Here is a 20,885-nt window from a genome sequence, read left to right as displayed (position 1 = left end):
CAGAAAATGGCAGATATTTGTAGGTGATTGTCGGTAGTGGTTCATTATTGACAGGGTTCTATGAATTTGTTAATATTTGCAGAGGGTCCGACAGTCATATAATATTTGCAAGAGGTCCCTGAGAGCTTCCGTGGAAATTTCCTCTGGCTTTCTCGGTATTATTTTGATCACCAGAAACCATGTAGATCTAGATCAGATGTGAATGTCAACGGCGCCAGCGCAAAGTTGATCGGATTTTACTGATGTCACAGGATTGCATGGCATCACAGAAACAATCTCAATCGAGTAAAGATATCTCCTCTCACTTTAATCTGCCTTTTAGACACAATCCTACTTTAGTTATATCAATTATTTGAATAACACTCTGGCCTCTGGTGGTTGTCACTGACGTTGATGTAACATGTGGCAAAATTGGTTTGTTCTATAAAAAGTGTCCGCGTGTAATGGATGAACGAAACCTGTTTGTTCAGTGACTGTAATTAATGTTAGTCTCCATGGATCATAATTGATTCGCTAGAGGGTTTCCAGTATTATAAGTCAGAGGGCTGAGCTCCCAGTGTCAGCGGACTCTGTGTCTCTCAGAGAAAGGGGAACATGGCTCGGAGTCAAAGGCTGCAGATTCACAGATCATCAGCTTTCACACAAAGTGAACGGTGGTCTTTTATGGATCATCTCAAGATACATTTCATTTTTCGTGATATACAGAGTATTTACTATCCAGTACTGGCGGCTTTCGGTGTTCCTTGTAAGTCACTCTTTCCAGATATGATTTCTGTAATTCCTGCTTTAATGTATTACTGTTCTTGTCGTTCACTATCCCAGCCTCACTGCTGTTGGTAAACCAGTCATTCGGTGTAAAAAGATCTATCCTGTGTAAACCATGTTCAATTGTATGGCTACTCTTAACATTTGTTGTCCTACTTTTGCAGCTGGTAATGGACCAAGTTAATCACTATATTCAACTATGCGTTCTATAAACTCTCTTTTAATTTCTTTCTTTCACAATATCGGTGGTTTCTTGTATTAAGTGTATTGAATCCATTGTGTGGATAATAATTTCCAATGTTTCCCTGACATGATTGTTTCTCCAATCACTTATTCACTGGTCTGAGATCAGTCGCATTACTGTTCACCATTTGTTTGATTTGATACAGTCTATTTAGGCATCTGACGTTCTTTGAGTCTATATCATCATCAGTACTGTTGGATAATTATTTGTGTTCAACATTTTGTATTTTGTTGTCTTCATTGAGCGCTTGTATCAAACCAGAAAGATGTCTTGCCGGACTTCGATCTTATCTACATCCCATGTTGCTTTGAAGATTTAAAGGATGTCAGGCGCACACACTTGCCACTGCTCTCTTCCTGATTAATTTAAAATATGTTATTCCTTTGTTAAATTTTATGTCGGCCTTATGTTTCATTCACATTTTAATATTGATTATATTATGGTAAATAAAATGTCTCTAGCAAACAATGCTTCTCTCAGGTAATATATTTAGAATCCATCATTGGTTGATTGGTCAAAATATCATTTTTTACCAATAACTCAATCCACACAGATGCTTTTTCTCTGATCCTGATCCTTTCTCTTTTAATTCCTTACAGTTAACGTGGTGACGATTGTGATCCTGTCTCGGGGAAAGTGCGGTCTCTCCAAATGTGTCACTCGCTACCTGGTGGCCATGGCAGGGGCGGATCTACTGGTCGTTATCATCGATGTGATACTGAGACATATCCCTGTTGTTTATTCTCTAAAGTTCACTTTCATGAGATACCTCCCAGTGTGTAATATCCACGCCGTCCTGCTGTACGCAGTCACAGACTGTTCTGTCTGGTTCACGGTCAGTTTCACCTTTGATCGATATGTAGCCTTGTGCTGCCAAAAGCTGAAAACTAAATATTGTGTGGAGAAAACAGCCATTGTGGTTATAGCAACAATTACTGTGTTTTTCTCTTTAAAAAATACTTTTTGGTTCTTTATGTACACGAGTAAATACTGGTTCGTCAATCAATCCTGGTTCTGCCTTGTAACAGATAGTGTGGCACAATCTCAAGTCTGGGGCGCAGTTGAATTCTTTCATTATATTTTAACTCCATGCATTCCATTTTTTTTGGTCTTGCTGTTTAATGCTTTAACCGTCAGGTACATTTTAGTGACAAACAGAGCCCGCAGGCGACTCCGGAGTCCTGTCGGTGCGGAGAGTCCCAGTGACCCAGAGATGGAGAACCGCAGGAAATCAATGATTATATTGTATGCTGTCTCGGGGAATTTCATACTGTTATGGGCGCTATATATGGTATTTTGTATTTATTGGCGAATGGGATACCTGGGCTACGATGCAGTGTATCTACCTGTGTTCATACGAGAGTTAGGCTTCATGCTTCAGCTCATGGGTTGCTGCACAAACACCTGTATTTATGCGGTGACACAGCGCAAATTCAGAGATGAGTTGAAGAATCTGTTAAAATATCCCTTCACTATAATTTTTAAATTAAATAAAAAATGAGAACAACTCAACACTTGAACGGAATCTGGTCTCAACTTATTTGAGTTCCACTCTCTTGCTGTCTCAGTGATTGGGACATAATGGGCCACATGCTATGCAATCTCTCACTTTTACAGATATCACTAATTTAGGAGGGACAGTCAATATTGCAGATGGGAGCAGGCTGTTGCAAAAGGACTTGGACAGATCATGTGAGTGGAAAAATCCATAGCAAATATAGTTCAATGTGTGGAAGTGAATGCAATTTGTACCAAAGAAAGATTCATCGGAGGATGTTCTAAATGCCGAGAAAAGAGGAATTTCGAGTCCATGTACACAAATTATTAAAACCTAGTAAACAGGCGCAATTGGAAACAATTCTATCGGGTGAATAAAGAGGAACGATTGCCTCTCGTGTTGTGATGAAGGAGAATGGGCTCACCTTAAAATTAGAGCTCAGACATTCCGGGGGGAAATGAGAATTCACTTTGTCAAGGAAGGTTAGTAGAAATCTGGTTCTCACTCCGCCAAAAAGCTGTGGATGTTGGGGCTCAATTGGAGCTGTTAAGACTGAGGTCGACAATTTTTTTGTTGGGGACGCTTATCAAAGCATGTGGAGAAAAGCCTGGTAAATTGAGCTGAGGTGCAGATCAGCCATGATCTAAATGAATGGTGGAACTGCCTCGAGTGGAGGAGTTGCCTGTACCTGTTCCTAATGTTCCTATTTTCCTATGCAAACCCACCCGAATCCAAATCTAGGGATAGTTATCTTTCGAAGCGTCTTTGAGTTCTACTTTGTGGCAAAATGCACAGTTCTTCCCCAGCATCCGGCCTTACATATTGGATATATTGAGCAACTCGAGCCTGTTCCGCAGTTCAATCAGGTCCTGTTCGATCTGCAGCTCAGCTTCATTTATGCACCTTTGTTCCGCAACTCTTGACATCCTTTTCTAACAAAAACTATAGGCAGAGAGTTGCAGTTGTCCACCATCCTTTGTCTGAAATGTTGCTTCCTGATGTCACTCCTGAATGACCGAGCTCTAATTTTAAAATTATGCCCTTCTTCTAAATTCCCCACCAGGTGAAAGATGTTCGCAATATTTACCCTATCAAATCCTTTCCTATCAATTTAAACAATTCTCTTCAATCGCCATCAATCTTTTATACTCAAGGGAGTACGGGACAAGTTTACGCAGCCTGATCTCAATTTAACCTGCCTGTTATCATTGTGGTGCATCTGTGCTGCAACGCCTCCAAGGTCAATATATCTTTCCTCAGGTGCGGTGGCCAGAACTGAATTCAATACTCCAGATGGGGTCCGATATAGGATCTGTAAAACTGAAGCATCACTTCCTCCTATTTTTCTTCCAGCCACCTTGCCACAAAGGCTATCTATCCATTTGCCTTTTAATTCCATTAATACATGTATCTCAGCTGTGTTTTTACATTTATACCTGAGATAATAGGAACATTAGGAATGCTACATTTATTGCCAATTCTCTAAATTCCCTCTGCTGTGGATTAAAAAGCCAGGTGGATGACTGAACAATGAGCTAGGCTTTCAATAAGGACATGACAATTCCACGCCAAGCCCAGTCAATCATGCACTATCCTTCCACTTAACATCTATGGAATTGTGCCAAAGTAGGAAGCCCTATCGCACTGACCTAACAAGCAACAATCTGGCAACAATCATTGTTACAAAATCATAGATAACAGCCAACGTCACAGATTCTTCTATCACCATGCCTGGGTATTTACATTCACACCAATAATCCAGACCCACATGAGGTGGGGGCGTTGTGCTTTAAAGTCGTAGGAGATTGTCCCTGGGAGTCCTTACCATTGATTCTGGATCCTATGTATCATCATGTGTTCAGGAAAAGGATGGAAAAGGAAACCTCCTACTGATTATCACCTACTGCCCTCCGCTAGCTAATGATTTATTACTCATCGATTTTGCATACCACTTGGAGGAAGAACTAAGTGTAGCAAAGCACCGAATATTCTCTGAATAGGGGACCTCAATGTCCATGTATTGGTAGAATCTAAATTGGCTGAGCTGGCCGAGTCCTGAAGGACATAGCTGCTGCAGGTGGTGAGACAACCAATACGAGAGATTAAACTAATTGACCTCCTCCTCACTAATCTGGCTAATTGCATCTGTCAATGGTAGTAATGGTCGGAGTGACTATCACATAGTGCTTGTAGAGAGCAAATGAAGACTTCTCACTGAGATACCCTGCATCGTGACATGTGGCAATATCATCGGGCTAGTTGTGGTAGATTGCAAACTAGTACACCTAGCAGCTCCAAGCCTGGCATCTATAAGCAACAGTGGTCCATCATCATCAGCAGAAATGTATTTCACCTCAATCTGTAACCTTATGCCCCGGCATATCCATCACTCCTCATCACCATCATGTCATATGACACATCCTGGTACAATGAGGCGTGCATAAATGTGTAAGCCATTTAAGACTGAGATGAGGAGGAATGTCTTCACTCAGTGGGTTCTGAATATTTGGAAGTCTCTGCCCCAGAGGGCTGTGAATGCTGAGTCTTTGAGTATATTCCAAGCTGACATAGATAGATTTTTGGACCCTAGGGGAATCAAGGGATATGGATATCGGGCGACAAATTGGATTTGAGGTCGATCATCAGCGATGAACTTATTGAATAGCGGTGCATGTTCGAGGGACCACATGGCCTTCTCCTGCTCCTAATTCTTATGTTCTTATTTTCTTATAAATGCATGTCAGGAGCAGAAACAGGTGTACTTAAACATGAGGTGCCAGCTGCTGAAATCACCGGTCAGGGAACTTTACTTTCATGAGTTTTTCAGGCCCAGTCTCTTTGCTGAGACTATGGCAAATATTGACATTAATATTCTTATCTGGTCGTGGTTTCGCTGTTGCTACAGATGCTTCTACATCTGCTGCTGAAGAGAAACAGGAACAAAAGAACCAGGGGTAATTAGAAGAGTATGACAATGATATGGAGCTTGGTCACTTTGATTAAATGTGCCACTGATCATGATGTTTGTAATTCAAAATAAAGAAAACAAAGACTTGCATTTGGCCCGCGCCTGTCGCGACCACCGAATGTCTGAAAGCACTGTACAGCAAATGCAGTACTTTTTTGAAGTGTAGTTACTGTTGTAACATGGGACAAGCGGCAACCAATTTGCGCACAGCAAGCTCCCATAAACAGCAACGTGATAATGACCAGATAATCTGTTTTTTTTTGTTATGTTCATTGAGGGCAACATATTGGCCAGGACACGGGGGATCAGTCCCCTGCTCTTCATCGAAACAGTGCCTTAGCATATTTTACATCCACTTGAGAGAGCAGACGGGGCCTCGGTTTAACATCTCATCTAAAAGATGGCACATCTGACAGTGCAGCACTCCCTCAGCATTTCACTGGAGTGTCAGCTCAGATTTATGTGCTGAAGTCCCATGGAGTGGGATTTGTGCCCACAACCTTCTGAATCTGTAAGGCGAATTTGCTAGCCACGGAGCCACAGCTGACACTAGAGAGAATCAAGGTGATGTGTGTCTTGGATGGGATCTAAGAGGTGATGATGTTACTCTTTTATTGCTGTCTTGTTCTTGGTAAGAATGTTAAAACAACTGGGAGATTCAGTCAATGTAAACGTGAGATCGGCTACACGATTTCCTGTCGAAAGAGCTTGCAGCAGCGGAGATGAAGGGCCTGAATAATGAGGAAGGGCCACAAAGGAATCAGATTGATTCGGTTGGGATTTTGCCCAGCTGGTTGCAGTGTTTATGTTGATGTACACACATCACTCCATTCTCCAAAATATTGTATTCATTGACATGAGAGTCGGTACCAGAGGGCACAGATTTAAAGTAATTATTAGAAGGATCAGAGGGGAGATGAGGAGAATTATTTTCACGCTGCGAGTTGTTATGATCTGCAATGTAGTGCCTGAGAGTGTGGTGGAACACGATTAAATATTAACTTCCAAAAAGTGAAATGTATAAATACTTGAACATGATACATTTTCAGTGCTATGGCAAAAGACCAAGATGTGGTTCTAATTTGATAGCTCTTTTTAAGAGCTGGCAGAGGCACGATGAGCCAATGGCCTCCTACTGTGCTGTGAAATTGTATGAGGTTTATTGGGGTCAGTAATTGCTTTGCAACTGGACCAACCGTGTAACGTCTTCAAATATGAGATGGCTAGACTACAATATCAATATATTTCTATAAGAAGGAAAATTATCCGTCAAAACATCGTGGTCTGTCGTTAAATAGACAATTGCAAACAAAACTGAAAATTAACATGGCAAAGTAGGATAACCATTGCAGGTAACGCCACAAAGAAAATCGCGAGGAATATAGAAAGTGGGCTGAGGAGCTGAAAAGTGGGCTTAAAAAAGGTACAGAGCAAAAACAAGCCTGATGGTTAATACAAAATTAATCCGTAATGCCTATTAACGTACATTAAAAGGAACATTCCTGTAATGACGGCTTCCTTAGGTTCAGAGACACCGATCTAACTAGTTTTTTTCCCGACCACTCTCTTATTTATCAGTGTTTACTGGGATCACCAGCCTGTATATCTGGGTTTATCGGATTTACTGGGATCAGTAGCCCATTTATCTGGGTTTCTCGTGTTTACTGCGATCACTGGCACCTCCAAGTTAACATTAAGTCACACACCATCCTGACTTTGAAGTATATCGCTGAGGCTTCATCATCACTGGGTTAATTCCTGGAACTCAACACCTAACAGCAGTGTTGGCGTACATTCACCACTTGGACTGCAGCGGTTCAAGAAGGCGTCTCACCAACACCTTCTCAAGGACAACTAGGAATGACCTTGCCAGTGACGCCCACTTTACATAAAAGGTATTAATTAACCTTTATTTTTGAATTGTCAGAGCTTATTGGAATCACCAGCATATAACTGGGTGCATATGAGGTTACTGAGAAAATCAGCCTATATATCTGGGTTATCAGGTTTACTGAGTTTATAACTAGACTAGATAATTCAGACCATGATAAGCTATTTCATCTTGTTAAGAACTGTAAAATCAGAGGACATCGCCTATGTTTGTGGCAGATTTAATCAAAACTAATCCAGTAACAATGTTTCAGTGAGCGAGTGGTCAATCTATAGAAGAGGTGAGAGGAGTTAATATTGATTCATTCCAATACAAATTGGATAGATTTCTTTCAGCAAATAATATCTCGTTGTACAATATTTGAGACTTGACATGTGCAGGTGCAGCATACTTGGGAGAAACAGGTGACTTTGGATCTGTGATTTGCAAAGCTCTCCACAACTGGGGGTTTCCTTGCGACCAGCCTGTTTAATATTAATTGAAGAGGTTGATTGCTATGATTAGTCACCAACTACATTATCATTGCACCATGTGACAGCCAGGATGATAAGAGGAGAACTAGATGGACGTCGGTCTTTTACTGTCTAGCAAAGCCTGTGTTCCTATACCTGCACTACAAAGAACATAAGAAATAGAAGCAGGAATAGACCATTTGGCCCCTTGAGCCTGCTCTGCCATTCGATAAGTTCATGGTCTTGGCCCCAACTCTACTTTCATGCCCGCTCCGCATAACCCTTGAGTAAATTATCTTTCAAAAATCTGTCTGTCTCCAACTTGAATATACTCAATGATTCTGCCTCCACAGCTCTCTGGGGAAGAGATTTCCAAAGATTCATGCCCCTCTGACAGAAGAAATTTCTCCTCATCTCCATTTTAAATAGGCGACTCCTAATTCTGAATCTATGCCCCTTAGTTCTAGATCGCCACACGAGGGGAAAAATCCTCTCTGAATCTACCCTGTCAAGCCCCCACATAATCTTATACGTTCCAATAAGATCACCTATCATTCTTCTAAACTCCAGTGAGTACAGGCACAACCTTTTGATGGAAAGGCTTGATTTATTTCAATTTCCGGAGAAACACTCATTGCCTTGAGCAATTGACCATAGTCATTTCATGAGCACAGAGTGTGGGTGCTGTCAACTTTCGATTCCATTCATGAGGGCACCATCGCTTCAGCCATTCCTGTTATTCCCAGGCATCTTTACCACCTCCCCACCTCAAGACATTAAGGTCAGTTGTATCACCCCAACAGCTAACCCACAGATACTACAATTTAAACCTACTACACCCCACCTTTTCCTTCTCCCCCGACTCAGGTGTAAGTGTGGCTGTCACTTCTCGATTGGATACTTTTGCATTTAATCTAACATCGGCTCCTGTTTTTAACCCTGTTTCATTTCATCTGTTGCGTCACATAATTGTCTATTGATTATTGATAACTATGTTTACAATCTATATCCAGGACGCCCTGTCAGAGCTAAAATAATCAGGTACCATCACTGGATGCAAAGCCAAAATGGAACATTCTTGGCGTATTTCAGGTTATTGAGAAAAATGTTAATGTGTTTGTTGTATAACCAACTTCCTAATTTAACTGGAAGCACATCACACTACTGTTTGCGTCCGGTGTCGTGAGAATAATTCCTCCATTTTCCTCTTGGTTACAGTTGATGTGGTGACAATTGTGATCCTGTCTCGGGGGAAGTGCGGTCTCTCCAAATCTGTCACTCGCGACCTGGTGGCCATGGGAGGGGTGGCTGTACTGGTTATTAACACCTAACAACTAATGCAGATTCTTATTGTTTGTTGTGAAAAATTTATATTTGTGCGGACATGTCCCGAGTGTAACATCCACGTTTCCTGGTTTATGCTGCCACAGTTCAGTTCACCGTCACTTTCACATTTGATTGGTTTGTGCCCATTTGTTGACAGAAGCTGAAAACTAAAGATTGCACTGAGAAAACGGCGGCTGTGGATCTAGGAACACAGGGCTGGAAAATACCCTGGGCTGGTGGCAAAAAATGGGAGCTATTGGGTCGTCCGCCTGTTATATGCAGCATCTGATATGCAGGTCTATTACTGCCAATCGCACTGAATATAATGCACTGTGTATAACTGGCGGCCGATCCGACACCGGTCCCTTACCGCCACTGCCTGAGACGAATTTCTAGGCCAGTGAGTGTGCTGAGATTTTTGAAGAAAAGTTTCTGGCATTTTCTGTATCCCAGTGAATATTGGCTTTCTACCTTTTTGGCGGTTTTGCTGTGTGCCTTTGTGTATAACGTATTCGCTGGTCTGCAGCCTCGTTGAATGAATGCATTACATTTTAACACCATTTATTCAATTTCTTTTGATTTGAGTGCTGTTTGCATTGACGTTCAGACACATTTTAGCCCGCAGCAGAATCCGAGGTTGGACAGAGGCAACAGCCCCACTGACCCAGGGATGGCTAACCGAAGGAAATCCATGCTTCTACTATTTGTTATATATGGGAATTTCATACTGTTATGGGTGGTATTCACGGTTTATTCTATGTGGAGACGATTGGATTATTTGGGGTATCCTGTGTCTCTGTCCACACTGGCACCAGAAATCGGCTTCCTGCTCCAGCTCCTGAGTTGCTGCACGAGTACTATTTAATATGCAGTGATCGAGAGGATATTCATAGAGGAGTTGAGGAATGGAGTGAAATATACCGTCGTAATGATGCTCAAGTTAATTGGATCAGAAGACCAAACACTTTCTAACATTACCAAATAATTATTCATGAGCTATAGAATGCACCACCTTAAATTCTTTATTTCTGAAATATTTCATAAGCTGGTCCAATCCGCAAAGTAAGTTAATCTCGTAGTTCGTGTCCTGTTAGCTATATTGCCATGGATTGGACCCAGACACGAGTTACCTACAGATGCACTTTGAGCAGATATTTGCACAAGAGCAGTTAGCTGATTTAAGCAGCTCGATGCTGAGCCCACAGCCCAGCGATGTTTTGGGAATGAGTGATTGTTGTGATAATTTCCCGAAAAGAGACCAATCGTTCTCAATGTCCTATACATCAGGGGACATTTATTACAACAGTGCTGAGAAGCTTCTCTGTTAATCTTTGAAGAATGAATTTTTGAAAATCCGGTCTGACACCAGAAAAAAGTCAAGGTCGTAGGAAGAATGCCGAGGATATTAATCTCTGCAACATCACTGGGACAGATAGTGAAAATGAATCACCGCCCACCCCACACCCCCTCTGCACCACTGCCTTGTGTTAGTTTATCTCTGTTCTTTGTCTTTGTAACAGGCTCCAGGCATATTTTGAATTGATTACATCGAACATATTCAATTGTACTCAGTGTTCTGTATGCTTATACTGTTCTCCAATAAAACAGATTGAGAATCGAACTAAAATTCACTTTGCACAGTGCTAACTTACTCCACCAGTAAAGAGATTTGAAGAGGACACAGACAGTCCTCGGTATATCAGCAGATAATGTCATTGTGACACTGCCGTTTCCCAGTACAGCACAGTCACGGGTCCACGTACAGCGCACTCATGGTCCCAGTACAGTGCAGTCACGGGTCCACGTACAGCACAGTCATGGGTCACAGTACAGCGCAATCACGGGTCCAGACACAGCGCACTCACTTTCGCAAGACACCACAAACCCGGCGCCAGGTACACCACACAGCCAATTCTTGGTACAACACACTCCCAGGTCCCGGGACAGGACATTCTACAACAACAACTTACAATTACATTGTGGCTTTAAGCTAGTGAAACGTCTCAAAGTCGCTGTACAAGAACGTTATCAAACAAAATGTGAATGCGAGCCACATATCATATATAATTCTATTTTCAAACTACCTTCGATGTAGCCCTACCACCTATTAGAGGTTATACTAAAATTGAAGCCCACGGTATACAAGGGGCACTGGCAGCATGGATACAGATTTTGCTAAAGACCAGAAGGTCTGAAAATCTTTTTATCAGTATTGGTGAACATGACCCTATTGGATTGTCCAGAAAATCCATCTGGTTCACTAATGTCCTTACTCGGTCTGGCTCCAGACCTACAGCAACCTGGTTGACTCTTAACTGCCGTCTGAAATTGTAAAGCAGGCATCTGAGTTGTATAAAGCCGCTACGAGAACCAATCATAACAAACGATAGAAAACAGAGAGTTGTGGTGAATGGCTGATTTTCATGCTGGAGTTTTGTATACAGTAGAATGCGCTGGTTCAGTCCTCGGGGCCCATTCTGTTTTTGATAGACATTAATGACTTTAACCTGTGGGTGGAGGGCAACATTTTCAAATTTGCTAAAGACACGAAATTTTGAAGTGAGCAAGATATTTAAAGACTTCAAGAAGACATAGACAGGCTGGTGGAATGGGCTGTCTCATGGCAGATAAAATTCAACATAGAGACTTGTGAGTTGATACATTTTGGGAGCGAGAATGAGGAGAGACAATACCTGCTAAATGAGACAATTTTAAAGGGGGTGCAAGAATACAGAGAGCTGGAGGTTTTTGTGCGCATATTATTTGAAGGTGGCAAGTCACCTAAAAAACGATTGGGATTGTGGGCTTTATGAATAATGGAATCGAGTACAAGAGGCAGAGAATGATGCTGAACCTATGATGCACTGGTTCGGCTCCAGCTGGTGTATTGTAAACAATTCTGCGTTCCTCGCTGTAGGAGCGATGCAGAGGCTTTGGAGTGTAAAGTAATAGCCATATTTCAGAAGTGTATACCATCCTTTGAACAGAATTCTGCCTTTATTAAAACATGATAAACTGGGTTTAAAAATCTAAAAGCCTCAAAGACACAGGCTGTAAACAGAATACAGGCTTCTGAGATAAGATGAAGGGTTGTTGAGAGAAAACTGTAAACACTATACAAGCTTTTGAAATGGGAATTGATTGTTAATACTAAGACAATAGCCATGTTGAAACACCAGGTTGGAGGTTCCTCTATGTCTGAACATTGGAAGAAACACAATAGCAATGCCCAAGTTAAGTATTATAAACCAACACTTCAAAAAGCATCACATCATTTAAAAAAATAAAATGTGAGTTTGAAAAATTTACATCAAGTAACAGAAATACCTGCCGGAAAATAATTATATGTTAAACTTAGAACAAGGAGACAGAAGTCTGCTTACAGCAATTGAAGTAAATAGGAAAACAATCAATTACTCAGTTGAAGTGTTTTTGTGTTAGATATTGTAAAAGTACAAACTGAAGACTTTGTCAATAATACATCAATAGATGCACCAACCAATCACATTGTATTTGTGTTGAAAATGGAACAGTTAGGGGACACGACGTCTGCTTATAAACAGTTAAGCTGATTTAAAAATTGAAGGGAAGACATTCGTAAGAATGCCATCAAATAGATACAGCAGTCATAACCATTATTTATGATAAACCTTGAACACCTAAAGGTTGAGTCAGAATTATGCAAATTAACAGCTGAACTGACATAAAGATTAGGAGGAAGTCAACAGAAAGAATGATTCGAGATAATGAGCTTACGTCAGCAGAAAACTTCAAAGTATACACCACGGCAAAAAGGTTATAAAATATGGAACATTCAGATAGAAAGACAGAAGTCGCTGAAAGGGGCAAGTGATTCTTAACTTCAGAGGCAGGCTCTGTAAGTTTTTAACTCTTTGAGTCTAGCGAATCAAAAAGGTGCATTTATTTCATTTTGGTGGATACCCTGGATTCGAAAAAATAAGACTTATAAATGTAAAATGTAACGAAGTTAATATTTGAGTATAAGGATTTCTAAGAATAAGAAATGTAACCGATTTGTTATTGAACTGTTAAAGTTGCGATTGACTCACCAGCTTTTAACTACAAGTCGGTTCTATAATAAATCTACATATTTTTAGAATTGTCTCGCAGAGTATATCTGTACCAAACTCGTGAACTCAATCTCTGTACATTCTTTGCTGAGCTGTTACAGAATTCTGGGGGAATATAACGGACCATCATAATATCCAGAATGTTACAGTCTAGTTAAACTTATTGAAAATGTTATCTGGAGGATGGTATCATCTTCAAGTTGTTCCTTTCCTTTAGGGAGAGATAGCGTGGACCTTTAGACCCAATTAAGTGTCTTATAGAATTCGGCTACCTGTAACTTTAGTTGAAGGTGAATGTCTGGGGATTATGCTTCATCCGGGGTAGCCCGAACATTTCTACGACTAGTAATTATCCCTTCAGGAAAGGGTACAGGAGAGATTTGTCAGCATGGCTCCAGGAATGAGGGGTTACAGTTACCTGGATAGACTGGAGAAGCTGGGGTTGTTATCCTTACAGCAAAGAAGCCTAAGAGGAAATTTAGAACATAAGAACATAAGAACATAAGAAATAGGAGCAGGAGTAGGCCAAACGGCCCCTCGAGCCTGCTCCGCCATTCAATAAGATCATGGCTGATCTGATCCTAACCGCCAATCTACTATCACAGAATTATCTCCTGAATCTAACAGAATTAGACACATGAAATAGGAGCAGGATCAGGCTACACGGCCCCGGGGCCGGCTCCGCTAACCACAGGGCCATGACCGATCCAAACCTAGACTCATGTCCAAATTCCTGCCCGCTCCCCGTAATCCTTAATTCCCTTTACTTCTAGGACACTGTCTACTTCTGTTTTAAATTTATGTAATGATGTAGCTTCTACAGCTTTTTGGGGCAGCATATTCCATGGACCTACCACCCTCTGAGTGAAGTAGTTCCTCCTCATCTCAGTTTTGAAAGAGCAGCCCCTTATTCTAAGACTATGCCCCCTAGTTCTAGTTTCACCCATCATCGGGAACATCCTCCCCGCATCCACCCGATCCAACCCCTTCAAAATCTTATATGTTTCAATAAGATCGCCTCTCATTCTTCTGAACTCAAATGAGTAGAGTCCCAATCTACTCAACCTCTCCTCATATGTCCATCCCCTCATCCCCGGGATTAACCGAGTGAACCTTCTTTGTACTGACTCGAGAGCAAGTATGTCTTTTCTTAAGTATGTACACCAAAACTGTATGGAATATTTCAGGTGCGGTCTCACCAATACCTTGTACAACTGAAGCAATACCTCCCTATCTTTATATTCTATCCCCCTAGCAATGAAAGCCAACATTCCATTGGCCTTCTTAATCACTTGCTGCACCTGCATACTAACCTTTTGAGTTTCGTGCACCAGGACCCCCAGATCACTTTGTACTTCAGTACTTTCCAGTTTCTTGCCATTAAGATAATAACTTGCTCTACGATTTTTCCTGCCAAAGTGCATAACCTCACACTTTCCAGTATTGTATTCCATCTGCCAAATCTCTGCCCATTTACTTAGCCTGTCTATGTCCCCTTGCAGGTTTTTTATGTCCTCCTCACTCATTACTTTCCCTCCCATCTTAGTATCATCTGCAAACTTTGATATGTTACACTCGGTCCCCTCCTCCAAATCGTTAATATAGATTGTAAAGAGTTGGGGACCCAGCACAGACCCCTGCGGAACACCACTAGTTACTGATTGCCAGTCTGAGAATGAACCATTTATCCCAACTCTCTGCCTTCTGTTAGATAGCCAATCCTCTATCCATGCCTGAATATTACGCCCAATCCCGTGATTTTTTATCTTAAGCAATAATATTTTGTGTCGCACCTTGTCAAATGCCTTTTGGAAGTCTAAATACACTACATCCATTGTTACTTCCTCAAAGAACTCCAGCAAATTTGTCAAACATGACTTCCCCTTCATAAAACCATGCTGACTTTGTCCTATTAAATTATGATTATCCAAATGTCCTGTTACTGTCTCCTTAATAATGGACTCCAACATTTTACCTACCACAGATGTTAGGCAAACAGGTCTATAGATTCAAGCCTTCTGTCTACTGCCCTTTTTAAATAAGGGTGTTACATTAGCAGTTTTCCAGTCTGCCGGGACCTTTGCTGAGTCCAGGGAGTTTTGGAAAATTATTACCAATGCATCCACAATCCCTACCGCCACTTCCGTCAAGACCCTAGGATGTAAGCCATCAGGTCCAGGTGATTTATCCGCCTTGAGTCCCATTATTTTACCGAGTACCACTTCCTTAGTGATTTTGATCGTGTTTAGCTCCTCCCCCCATATAGCCCACTGTTTATCCAGTGTTGGGATATTCTTAGTGTCCTCTGCTGTAAAGACTGATACAAAATACTCATTCTGTGTTTTTGCCATCTCCATATTTCCCACCATTAATTTCCCAGTCTCATCCTCTAAGGGACCAACATTTACTTTAGCCACCCTTTTTCTTTATATATAACTATAAAAACTCTTACTATCTGTTTTTATATTTTTTGCTAATTTACTTTCATAATCCATCTTCCCTTTCCTAATCAATCTTTTTGTTATTTTTTGCTGTCTTTTTAAAGTTTTCCCCATCCTCTATCCTCCCACTAGATTTGGCTACCTTATATGCCCTTGTTTTTAGTCGAATACTCTCCTTAATTTCTTTACTTAGCCACGGATGGCTGTCTTTTCTTTTGCACCCTTTTCTTTTCAGTGGAATATATATTTTTTGGAAGTTGTAAAATAACTCCTTAAATGTACACCACTGATCATGTATCGTCTTACCCTTTAATCTATTTTCCCAAACCACTCTACTCAATTCCGCGCTCATACCTTCATAGTCTCCTTTATTCAAGCTTAGCACGCTTGTTTGAGATCCAAACTTCTCACCCTCGAATTGAATATGGAATTCAACCATGTTATGGTCACTCATTCCAAGGGGATCCTTTACTAGGACATTTTTAATTCATCCTGTCTCGTTACACAGGACCAGATGTAAGGTTGCTTGCCCCCTGGTCGGTTCAGTTACATACTGCTCAAGAAACCCATCCCTAATACACTCAATGAACTCATCCTCAAGGCAGCCCTGCCCAATTTGATTTGTCCAATTAATATGATAGTTAAAATCCCCCATAATTATAGATGTTCCCTTATTACAAGCCTCAACTATTTCCTGATTGATACTCCGTCCAACTGAGTTGCAACTGTTCGGAGGCCTATAGACTACGCCCGCTAGTGTTTTTTTCCCCTTATTATTCCTTATCTCCACCCAAACTGTTTCATTATCCTGATCTTTTGACCCAACATCATTTCTCTGTATTACAGTGATTCCTTCCTTTATTAACATAGCCACCCCACCCCACTTTCCTTCCTGCCTGTCATTCCTGATCGTTAAATAACCTGGTATGTTTAATTCCCAGGCGTTGTCACCTTGCAGCCATGTTTCTGTAATGGCCACAAAATCTTACCCATATGTAGTTATTTGTGCCATTAACTCATCTATTTTGTTACGAATGCTACGTGCATTCAGATAGAGAACTTTCAAATATGTTTTGTGGCACTTAGTTCCTGCTTTTGCCCTTATTATTACTTAACCTTTTACTCCATACCTTCTGCCCCTTCCTGACACACTCTGGTTTTTAATTTCCCCACTGCTACCTAAGTCTATGAGCTTCTCTTTTGTCATTTTTGTTATTTGCTCTCTAGGAACCTCCCCCCCACTCGTTAGTTTAAAGCCCTCTCTACAGCCCTAGTTATATGATCTGCCCGGTTTCTAGTCCCAGCACTGGCCAAGTGAAGCCCGTCCCAACGGAACAGCTCCCTCCTGCCCCAGTACTGGTGCCAGTGTCCCAGGAAGCAAAAACACATTTCTCCCACACCTGTCTTTGAGCCACGCTTTTAACTCTCTAATTTTATTTGTCCTAGCCAAATTCGCTCGTGGCTCAGGTAATAATCCAGAGGTTATTACCTTGAGGTTCTGTTTTTTAATTTGACCCCTAGCTGCTCATACTCCTTTAACAGAACCGGCTTCTTAGTCCTATCTACGTCGTTTGTACCATCATGGACCACGACGACTGGATCCACCTCCTCCCACTGCAAGTTTCTTTCCAGCCCAGAGGAGATGTCCTTAACCCTGGCACCGGGTAGGCAACACCGCCTACGGGACTCTCGCTCTTGGCTGCAGAGAACTCTATCTATTCCTCTAATAATACTATCCCCTACCACTACAACATTTCTATTTACTCCCCCCTCTTGAATGGCCCACTGTTCCACGGTGCTGTGGCCAGGTTGCTCATCCTCCCTGCAGTCCCTGCTCCTGTCCACACAGGGAGTAAGAACCTCGAACCTGTTGGCCAAGAGCAAGGGCTGCGGCTCCTCCAACACTACCTCCTGGATCCACGTACCTGCCTCGCTCGTAGTCACACCGTCCTGACCCTGGCCATGGGCTACATCTGAATTAATTAACTTCATAGGTGCGACCACCTTCTGGTACACTGAGTCCTGGTACTTCTCCCCCTCCCTGATGTGTCGCAGTATCTGAAGCTCAGACTCCAGCTCATCAACACGGAGATATTGATAGGGATGTTTAAAATTATGGAGGGTTTAGATAGAGTAATTAAAAATAAACTGTTTCCAATGGATGAAGTGTCGATAACCAGAGGGCACAGATTTAAGGCGACTGGCAAAATTACCAGAGGCGACATGAGGAAAGAAAGATGTTACATAATAAAATGTTAGGATTTTAAAAGCCTGATAAAGTGCTAGAGTCAGATTCAGCAGTAGCCTTCCAAAAGGTCGGTGGATAAATACTTGAAGGGGAAATAATTGCAAGCCTATGGGGAAAGAGTTGGGACACTTTAGAGTAACTGGATTGCTCTTTGAAAGAGCTCGTGCAGACTTGATGGGCCTAATGTCTTCCATCTATAGTACCAGGCTCAATAGAAGAGTCCGTGCTGGTCAGTAATATGGATGAGATGGTAGGATTGGTAGAAATGGACCCAGTTGGTGAAAAACTGCTCGTCAGTGATATGGTGGGAAAGGGTACTAGTGGTATGTGAATCAATGCTCCTGAGGGGCTAAAGCGAGAGGTGACAATAGGTCAATCAGTGCTGGGCAGTGTGAACCGGGGCGTGTAGTGGAATGGGTAGATCTAGGTTCTAAATTTGAATCAGTTCTGGTTAGTGAGATGTGCGAGCAGTGGAACGGGTAGCACTAGACTCAATTGTTGACTGTTTGCTGCTCAGTGAGATGATGGTATAAGTGTGATGGGTAATGCTAGGAACTACAGGAGAATCAGTGCTGATCTTAGTGTTGGAGAGTGTAGTGGAAGAGATATTACTAATGTTTATAGGTGAATCAAGGCTGGTTAATGCACTGGAGGGTAGCAGTGAAATGGGCAGTACCAGAATCAATAGGTGAATCAGTGTTGGTCTATGTGGTGGCGGGGGGGGAAGTCGGTTGGTTAGTACTGGGGTTTCTAGATGAATCAGTGCTGGTTGGTGAGAGGGAAGGACAGTGGAATGGATAGCAATAGGCACAATATTTACATCATTGTCTGTCAGATAGATGGTGGTAGAAGTGATATGGGGATTACTAGGGTCCATAGGTGAATCAATGCTGAATGGGGAAATAGAGGGGTAGAAGGAACGAGTATTACTGGTCTCAGTAGGTGAATAGCTGCAGCTTATTGAGATGAACACAGGTAAATAAATAGCAGAAAATGCTGGAAAAACTCAGCAAGTCAGGCAACATCCGTGGAGAGAAATTTGAGTTGACCCTTCTTCAAACCCGAAACGTCAACTCAAATTTCTCTCCACGGATGTTGCCTGACTTGCTGAGTTTTTCCAGCATTTTCTGTTGTTATTTCGGATTTCCAACATCTGCAGTATTTTGCTATCGTAAATAAATAGCGTTGGGCGAGTCACTGCTGGTAATAATATTGAATGTTTATCTCAGTGATGTGTACTGTACCCACAGTTAATTCGCCCTATTAATTAAAGGACTCAAGCTATAGTCATATGCATCGTCAAAGAACTGGCGCAATCCAGGTCTAAGCGGCAAATGCACAAGTAGAGAGGTAAAGCTGAGTGTCGGTCGTTCAGGATAAGAAGAAGATAAAACAGGGTGCGATCAGTCAGAAGACGGAGAGAGCGGCAGAGTGCGGAATCTGCAGCTGGACAATTTCACCAGTTAGTAATTCACTAATGGTAAGTTATGCTTTTTGAGCTGCTGTCCGTCCAATATTGATAAAGCAATAACATTTCGCAGAGCACTGGTGGAGTACGAGCACTTGATGTGTTTTTCTTAAATTCTCTCTCCCGGTAAATTGAAATTTATTATTGAACTTTTTCTTTTAAATGTAGAAGAATCACCAATACACAATAAGGACATAACAACATTAGAAATAGGAGCAGGAGTCGGCCATTCGTTCCTTGGAGCCTGCTTCACTATTCAATGAGATCATGGCTGAACTTCTGCCTCAATTCCATTCACCGGTCCTATCGCCATATCCCTTGATGCCTTTACTAGTCAGAAATATATCGACTTCTGTTTTGAATATACCCAATGACTGAGCCTCCACAGCCCTCTGGGGTAGAAAATTCCAAAGATTCAACACCCTCTGTGTGAAGGAAATTCTCCTCATCTACCCTTTATCCTGAGGCTGTGGCCCTTGGTTCTACACTCCTCAGCCAAGGGAAAAATTCTCACAGCATCCGCCCTATCAAGCCCTGTGACAATTTTGGACGCTTCAATGAGACCCCCTCTCATTCTTCTGAATGCAAGAGAAAACAGGCCTAATTAACTCAATCTCTTCTCATACGACAGTCCCACCATCCCTGGAATCAATCTCGTGAACCTTCGTTGCACTCCCTCTATGGCATATATATCCTTACTTAGGTAAGGAGACCAAAATTGTACACAGTACTCCAGGTGTGGTCCCCACAAGGCCCTATATAATTGGAGTAAGACGTTTGTCACTCCAGTACTCAAATCCTCTTGCAATTACATACAATACCATTTGCCTTCCGAGTCACTTGCTGCACCTGCACATTCACTTTCAGTGACTCATGTACAAATACACTCAGGTCCCCTTGAGCATCTGCTTTCCTCAATCTTTCACCAGTTTGGAAATACACTGCCTTTCTGTTTTTTCTACAAAAGTGGATAACCTCACATTTATCCACATTATATTCCCTCGGCCATGTTCTCACACACTCACTGAGCCTGTCAAGATCCCTCTGAAACCTCTTGACTTCCACTTCACAACTGACACTGCCAACTATCTTTGTATCATCAGCAAATTTGGAAATGTTACATTTAGTCCCCTCATCAAAATCTTTGATATTGATTGTGAATAGCTGGGGCCCAAGCGCCGATCCTTGCGGTACCACACAAGTCACAGCCTGCCATCCTGAAAAAGAGTCATTTATCCCTACTCTTTTTTTATGCCTGTTCACCAATTCTCAATCCATGCGAGTATTTTACCCCCAATTCCATGTAGCCAAATTATGTTCATCAACTTCTTATGTGGGACATTATCGAAGCCTTCTGAAAATCCAAATACACCATATCTATCATTTGCACTTTCTCTACTCCACTAGTTACATCCTCAAAGAACTCGAATAGGTTTGTCAAACATTATTTCCCTTTCAAAAATCCATATTGACACTTCCCAATGTTACTATTA

General features: G+C 41.8%; 1 protein-coding gene across 1 annotated transcript; it reads left to right on the top strand.

The window, feature by feature from the left end:
- Positions 1-514: 514 nt before the first annotated feature.
- Positions 515-2,511, top strand: LOC147083128 (putative G protein-coupled receptor 139). Its single transcript, XM_085980263.1, has 2 exons — positions 515-745; positions 1,609-2,511. Exons 1-2 carry the CDS (start codon positions 595-597, stop codon positions 2,508-2,510), a joined length of 1,053 nt encoding a protein of 350 aa, XP_085836389.1. The 5' UTR covers positions 515-594; the 3' UTR covers position 2,511.
- The last annotated feature ends 18,374 nt before the right edge of the window (positions 2,512-20,885 follow it).

The sequence above is a fragment of the Somniosus microcephalus genome, unplaced genomic scaffold (assembly GCF_052327205.1).
Source record: "Somniosus microcephalus isolate GS21.2 unplaced genomic scaffold, FLI_Smic_1.0 scaffold82, whole genome shotgun sequence".
Taxonomy (NCBI): Eukaryota; Metazoa; Chordata; class Chondrichthyes; order Squaliformes; family Somniosidae; genus Somniosus; species Somniosus microcephalus.
This window is presented reverse-complemented; position numbering and strand designations above follow the sequence as displayed.

What these genes read in the sequence shown, in the direction of transcription:
- LOC147083128 (XM_085980263.1), top strand. Translation starts at nt 595, where the DNA reads ATGGCTCGGAGTCAAAGGCTGCAGATTCACAGATCATCAGCTTTCACA. An exon ending in GGCGGCTTTCGGTGTTCCTT is followed by an intron (nt 746 to 1,608) that starts GTAAGTCACTCT and finishes AATTCCTTACAG; the next exon opens with TTAACGTGGTGACGATTGTG.